The 6502-nt window shown below is 30.8% G+C and overlaps 3 protein-coding genes across 3 annotated transcripts; 2 read left to right on the top strand and 1 right to left on the bottom strand.

The window, feature by feature from the left end:
* Positions 1-499: 499 nt before the first annotated feature.
* LOC115882280 (protein-serine O-palmitoleoyltransferase porcupine) lies at positions 500-2504 on the top strand. Its single transcript, XM_030900246.1, has 7 exons — positions 500-634; positions 703-860; positions 912-1173; positions 1231-1450; positions 1503-1609; positions 1664-1893; positions 1958-2504. The coding sequence occupies exons 1-7, from the start codon at positions 597-599 to the stop codon at positions 2359-2361; spliced, it is 1419 nt and encodes a 472-aa protein (XP_030756106.1). The 5' UTR covers positions 500-596; the 3' UTR covers positions 2362-2504.
* Positions 2505-2579: 75 nt separating this feature from the next.
* Positions 2580-4755, top strand: LOC115882281. Its single transcript, XM_030900247.1, has 5 exons — positions 2580-3155; positions 3588-3687; positions 3743-3867; positions 3922-4172; positions 4250-4755. The coding sequence occupies exons 1-5, from the start codon at positions 2670-2672 to the stop codon at positions 4368-4370; spliced, it is 1083 nt and encodes a 360-aa protein (XP_030756107.1). The 5' UTR covers positions 2580-2669; the 3' UTR covers positions 4371-4755.
* Positions 4756-4825: 70 nt separating this feature from the next.
* LOC115882282 (E3 ubiquitin-protein ligase Rnf220-like) lies at positions 4826-6178 on the bottom strand. Its single transcript, XM_030900248.1, has one exon. It carries the CDS (start codon positions 5991-5993, stop codon positions 4986-4988), a length of 1008 nt encoding a protein of 335 aa, XP_030756108.1. The 5' UTR covers positions 5994-6178; the 3' UTR covers positions 4826-4985.
* Positions 6179-6502: the final 324 nt, after the last annotated feature.

The raw sequence follows: 6502 nt of genomic DNA, 5'->3' as shown, positions 1-6502 counted from the left end.
CTTCAAACACAAATGGTCCTTTGAGAAACTGATACTAAAAAGAAATACAAACAAGCTGTTAACAGCTATTACCTATATTTTAGAAGAACATTGAAGGTGACATTATTATTATTGAAAAAAATATATATACTTATTGAAAATGTGATAATTTCATATTAATATTGTAGTTGAAAAAAATATTTCTTAGTACAAAATTTTGAAAAGTAAGTATAAAGAGTGTTCTACACATAAGTAAAGTAAAAAAGTCAAAGCTACATAAGTACACCGGGTGTCCCTCCCATCTCCCATGATACAATGTGTCCCTTGTTAAAGGCGGAATCCTTTGTTGGTCCATGAAAGTTAGAAGTTCCCAGTTATTTAGTACTTATTGATCTACCCTGTAGACTTAAGCTAAAGTCCTTAAATAAGTAAATAGAAAATTTCTGGAACCCTATCTCTATATCTCTGGCTTAAGGAAAGTCTAACTTAAAAATTAGTCTGTGGCTTAAACATTTCCCAACGTTGCTATGCAACCAACTAACCTATATTTATCAATCGAAAAGAAATAATAAACAAATAAACAAAGATTATTTAAACAAATTAATTTTAAACTTGCCATGGTTGACTATCTGCCAGATATTTATACATCTGATGAGTGCGTATGAAATTATTTAAAAGTATTATTACTAATTGATTTTGATCAAATCAAATGTCTTTTCACAGATCACTACAATATTATACAAATGAATTTGAAGATATTTTTCAAGAATCATTTCAAGATGTATGGGAAAATTGTGTTCTAGAATCTGTAAAAAGCATTTACAATTCAATGTACCTGTGTTTAATTGTGAATGTAGCCTTTGGGCTCATCACCTCCTTAGGTAAACAAATATCTACCAATTTAATTTAATATTAAGTGTATCAGGTTTAAGGTCTTCCAGAAATTTTATTTCATTGGTTATCAGCAATGTGTGGAGTCTATATACTTGTAATCACTCTACAGTCCACAAAAACCCTTATGGTTATATATCTAGCATATATCTTAACTTATTTAATAATAATTGTTGTGATTACTTTACATAAAAGACTGAATCAAACAAAACCAAAAGAAGATATCAAGAGAAATACACAAATAGGCTTCATTGCAAGTTCTTCTGTAGTGCAGTATTCTCTAATAATAATCTTTGTTTTATTGTAAGATAATAGCATGTATTTTTGGTATTTCAATCATTTAGATCTTGATATTTTTAGTGAGTATATTTTGTTGGATAAAGAAGAATGGCTTGAAATTAGGGGTATTATGATGGTATTTTCAATGAAATTAATTTCTCTTGTAACAGATCAAGGAATGAATGACTTTCCTAGTTTTTCAGAGTATTGTGGTTACATGTTCTCAAATGGGAATATTTTGTTTGGACCTTGGATAAGTTATGAAAATTATATGTATCAAATGAAATATCCTACAAGAAAAGTTTGTAGGCACTGAAATATAATAGAGATGAAAATAACAATTTCATTTTTAGAACATTTTTTGGGTACTGGCTATTCTGAGAGCTCTATTCCTAGCAGTATTTTTCTTATCAGTTTCTAACTGTTGGGCTAGTTATTTAATATCAGATAATTCTAACAGGTAGCAATATAAGAGAAATAAAATAAAATTAATTATAATGCTACATTTTTGTAGGCTGCTATTGGGATACAAAGAAGCTCTTTCTTTTAGAACTAGTCATTATTTTATATGTTACCTCTCTGAAGCTCTCATCTTAGCAGCTGGTTGGAAAGATAATGATTATCACTTTGATACTGAAACATGGACACTTTCAGTAACAGATCCATGGCAAATTGAATTTCCCACAGCTTTATCCATAGTGGTTATCAACTGGAATAAGCCCATGCATGCATTTTTTAAAAAATGTAATATTTAGGTTTACTTTAAGTACATACAATCAACATATTTTGTTATAAAATATATTTCCAGATATCTACAGAAAATGGTTACCACTAGGGAAGTTTTATGCCGTTTTTGTCACATTTCTAATATCCTCACTTTTTCACGGATTTGAAATTAAAGTTTCACTAGTTCTAATTAGTTTAGGGATATTTTCGTATCTACAAGTTTTAGTTAGAGATTATATATCTCAAACTTTTAATATGTGTGTTAAAATTTATCCTTGTAAAAGTTGCAATCACAAAATCAGGCCAAGTAGTATTTTATGTACTTTAACAAAATTGATATTTTCTTTATTAACAGTATTGGATTTAATTTATTTAGGTGTCTTAATGGATCAATCTACCGACGAAGTTGGTATTTATACTAAATGGAATAATCTGTATTTTTGTAGTTTTTGGATAATGTTGATAAACTTTTTAATTGTGAAGTAAAATTATAAACTCTTATAGATATCTTAGTCTCTCTATTAATGTGATATTTTTTAAATCTCTCTTCAAAATCAGTATTATTTTTTTATTATAGTTTTATTTTGTATTTAAAAATTGAATAAAGTTAATTCTAAATCGTTTCTCAGGACTTTATAGCTTTCACATATCCACTTAATTTTATCTGTTTTTTTTTGGTCCTCTAATCGACAAAAACGAAATTCTTTTTGTAGGAAGGCTAGATATATTAAAACCGTTTCAGAGTTGAAGTGTATTTGTGATCGTCAAGTTATACTTAAATTGTGTCTGTAAAGATGGTTTTAACCCAACAAATTTCCTGCGAGGAACAGCAAATAACGAATATTTTAGTGTCTATAATATGCCTATATGGCAACGACGGATTGCCGATGGATCGAGTGGAAGCAGAATTCCAAAATTACTGCGGATTTCCCATTCCTTGGAGGAACTTTGGCGCGAAAAGTCTAAGAGCATGGATAACGACTTTGCCTCACATTTATATTGTAACCGACCGTTACAACAATGAAATTTTGATCGAGCATAGCCCAAAGTCGATGCACATTAAAGATTTAATTCTCAAGCAAAAACAGGCGCACTACAAGCCACAAAATTGCTTCAAAAAAAATTATTACGCCAATGGAAATAACGAATACGAGCCACAGCAGTACCAGATGAAACACAGATTAGAATGCCAAAATTTGCCTGAAGGATCTTACATACATACATCCATAAATAACGTTGCCCTGAACGACGCAGGAAGATATGAAAAATTTGAAGAACTTGTAAGTTGCTGATGTAAACTGTTAATTATAGAGGTTTTTTTTTATTTTTGTTTTAATTGTAACATTAACATTGGTGTGATGCGGCTTTCATCGTGCTACTTTTTGCGACACTATAAAGATCTTACATATAGATTTTTCCTAGCCTTCTTAATTCCTAAAATTCAGTGCGAATTCTAAAATGTTGCACTTTTCGACCCACTTCATATCTCGATTATCTGCTATTAAAATGTAACAATTTCAAATTCACTCTGTGTTTTAGGAACTAAAAAGGCTAGGATAAAACTATGTGTAGCATCTGTAGTTTTATAAAAAAGTAACAGTGATGTGAAATCCGCATCTTTGTACCTCTACACCTAAACGAGAAACCCTGTAAAACACGAAAATGAGGCACTCTGTACATTTAATACAATTTCATAACTTCTTCGCCTTTAGGAAGCAATGCTGCCTTTGTTTTACAAGCATCAGGCCCTTGGTGACGACTTTTTCTTGGACATTGCCGATTCCAAATTAGGGTACTACGTTCCAGATAAAGGTACAACAATTAGATACTTTGGATAAAATTAAATTGAGAAAAAAATATATTTCAGGGCCAAAAGAATGTGGATTATGTGTGGCTGGTCAAACTATTTCTGGACTTACTGAGAGAGTGAAACTAGCAAAAAATCTGGCCCCCAGGGTTGTAGTAATGATCGGTTTTCAAGACTTGATTAACGTAATATTATTTAAAAAAATTCTAGCTCTTTATAAAGAAAATATTTATTTTTAGGGACAAAATATAAGCACAATGATAACTGATTTAAGACAACTTGTGGTCGAACTGAAGAAAAAAAATACCCGCATTACACTTATAACTTTAGTTCCATCGCCAAAACTTCCGAAAATCAGAAGACTTGAAATAAGAATGGACATTTTCAATAGGGCGATTATTGACTATGCTACAGATCCAGTGTTAAAGTGCAACATTATTGATATGAGCACCATTTTCATAAAAGAAACAGAAAAATTCAAGAAAGACTTGTAAGTAGTAGTGTATTTAACTTAATATAATATAAACTTAATAATAAATATTAATTTTTTTGTTTGTTTTTAAACAGTGAAAGATTCAAAAAACTAACGAAAAGCGATTCATATAAGGTGTTCTCAGATTATGGAAGAAAAGTGTTCTTAAATGCCCTAAAGTCATGCCTCAAAGAACAAATAGAATATGGACATTAGCTAAGATGTCCAGAAATTTGTTTAAAATATTCTTTTATATATCCAGAGCATGGCATTTCGATATTGTAACCAAATGTTCTATGCATCAGCTAGCTATATAAAAAAATATTAATGTTATTAGGTTGTACCTGTCTAATGTTATTACACAATAACATTACTTTTATCTGACACTTTCTTGTGTATTAGTTGTTTATTTAGTTCTATAAGTGTTTTTCTAATTTATTTATTTGTAATTATTATGTATATGTTTGCGCCAAGGACACCTGTGATATTAATTTTAAGTAGTGTTTAGATTTTTTTTATTTTTAAGTAGAATTAAGAACCACAACGCACAATTTAACTTAGTATACCTGCAGAACATTAATTATATTAGAAGTATAAAACATGTTTTTTTTTGTTTTTTCCCTTGTACCTTTAATTTTATATAAAAAAATGGTTAAAGAAAACTACACTCATTTAGCAAAAAATATTTACTGAGTCTTATAAAATCAAAAATAATATTCTAATATATGTACAGTGTATAAATTAAATAAAGGACATACAGAGGTTATTTACAATACAGACAGTTTTTAAAAAAATTAACACAGAGATAATTTCTGAGTCACTTAAAATAGTTCATATATAAATTCTTCTAAGATCAGATGCTGATGTAATCATGTTACATTGAGGACAAAGTTTCTTAGCTCCAAGTGTTTGAAGCCAACACTGTTCGCAATGAACATGCCAACAGCACACTGATATCACTGGTGTAGTGTACCTTTCCATACAAATTAAACATTTGTAGATATCATTCTTGCTTTCTAATCGGCTCTCTAGATCCCTTATTCGGTTTTTAAGGGCCTCTAGGACTGGATCACCTTTGTTTTTAGCTGAATTTGAGGCTTCCTGTTTTTCTTCTAAATTAAGTTTGTTTGGTGATGTCCCTACAACAGCTTTCCTTAGGGCTTGGTTCTCGGCTGCATCCTCACAAGGTAGAATAATATCTTGTTCTGAATACTGTGGAGAGCCATATATATCTCCATCACCATCGACATTCAAATCTTCATCTTCTTCTGCCAGTTGGATTGGGGTGCCTAAATTGGAGAGGCCCCCTTGCATTAAACTGGTTGCACGGACCCTACTCTGGCCAGCCCATTCGTATTCCTCAAATGTTTCTATGTCTATGTTTTCATCATCTTGATCACTACCATTCTGCTCTGTTCTTCGAAGACATAATTCGACGTGAATTGTTATATCTTCAGATACTTCTTTGTTACATATTGGGCACGTCTGTTCTTCTATTTTCCTTTTACGTGTCTTGGTACGCTGTCTGTTTTGTCTGTTGTTCTTAACTTTTTGATATGTTTCCCAATTTTTGTTGCAGTCACCATTTTCAATTGAAGAATGACCATTTGAACTTGAAGGGGTACTTTTGCCATTAAGCCTATGTTTTACGCTGGGTAATTTTCCAAGTTTTTCTATTTCAGTACATAAATGGGAATGAATCTCCGACTGCCGAAGAGTAACACTACAAACAGGACAACATGCAGGATCTATTTGTTTCTTTTTTGCTCTACATCCTCTTCCAGACTCCTCGAAGTTGTAACTGGTACTGGGAACTCCAGAGTTATCAAAAATTTCCATTTTTGCCTAATAATTACAACTAACAGATCTTGTTTTCGACTTCCAGTAACATTATCTACTGGAAGCCAATTTTTTAGTCTCAATTTCTTGAAGATGTTCTTAGATTTTTCTCATCTATTTGTTTACATTCTGAGGTTACAGCATCAAAACAAAATACAAGTTCCATTTATGACAATTTTTTTGACGTAAATCTCACTAGGAATATTTGGCTTTAAATGTGCTTACTATTGGTAACAATGTATAAATTTGAATTAATTTTTATTGAATACGGCAATTTCATAAGAGAAAATATTTGAATAATACTACGGAGGGCTTAAAAGCCTAAGTAAATAATAAATACCTATATCATTGTCTGATTACCTATAAAACCAAAATCCAGCAAAACTTAATCAACACAAAAAACACTCAACCTGTCGCAATCCTCTAAATTTACTAATTTATTTAGTAAAAGATTTATTTTGGTAAAGAGATAATACCTGTGGATAATACGGATAATACTAAAGAAGTAA

The sequence above is a fragment of the Sitophilus oryzae genome, unplaced genomic scaffold (genome assembly GCF_002938485.1).
Source record: "Sitophilus oryzae breed Bouriz unplaced genomic scaffold, Soryzae_2.0 scaffold_177_pilon_pilon, whole genome shotgun sequence".
Lineage (NCBI taxonomy): Eukaryota > Metazoa > Arthropoda > Insecta > Coleoptera > Curculionidae > Sitophilus > Sitophilus oryzae.
Note: the sequence above shows the minus strand (reverse complement) of the source record. Positions and strands in the feature narration are given on the sequence as shown.

Excerpts from the sequence above, each read along its gene's own strand:
- LOC115882280 (XM_030900246.1), top strand. The coding sequence starts at position 597 with ATGGTTGACTATCTGCCAGATATTTATACATCTGATGA. Across the intron at positions 635-702 it reads GATATTTATACATCTGATGA|ATCACTACAATATTATACAA; the intron begins GTGCGTATGAAA and ends GTCTTTTCACAG. Across the intron at positions 1,174-1,230 it reads ATAATAATCTTTGTTTTATT|TGAGTATATTTTGTTGGATA; the intron begins GTAAGATAATAG and ends TGATATTTTTAG.
- LOC115882282 (XM_030900248.1), bottom strand. The coding sequence starts at position 5,993 with ATGGAAATTTTTGATAACTCTGGAGTTCCCAGTACCAGTTACAACTTC.
- LOC115882281 (XM_030900247.1), top strand. The coding sequence starts at position 2,670 with ATGGTTTTAACCCAACAAATTTCCTGCGAGGAACAGCAAATAACGAAT. Across the intron at positions 3,156-3,587 it reads ATGAAAAATTTGAAGAACTT|GAAGCAATGCTGCCTTTGTT; the intron begins GTAAGTTGCTGA and ends CTTCGCCTTTAG. Across the intron at positions 3,868-3,921 it reads GTTTTCAAGACTTGATTAAC|GGACAAAATATAAGCACAAT; the intron begins GTAATATTATTT and ends ATTTATTTTTAG.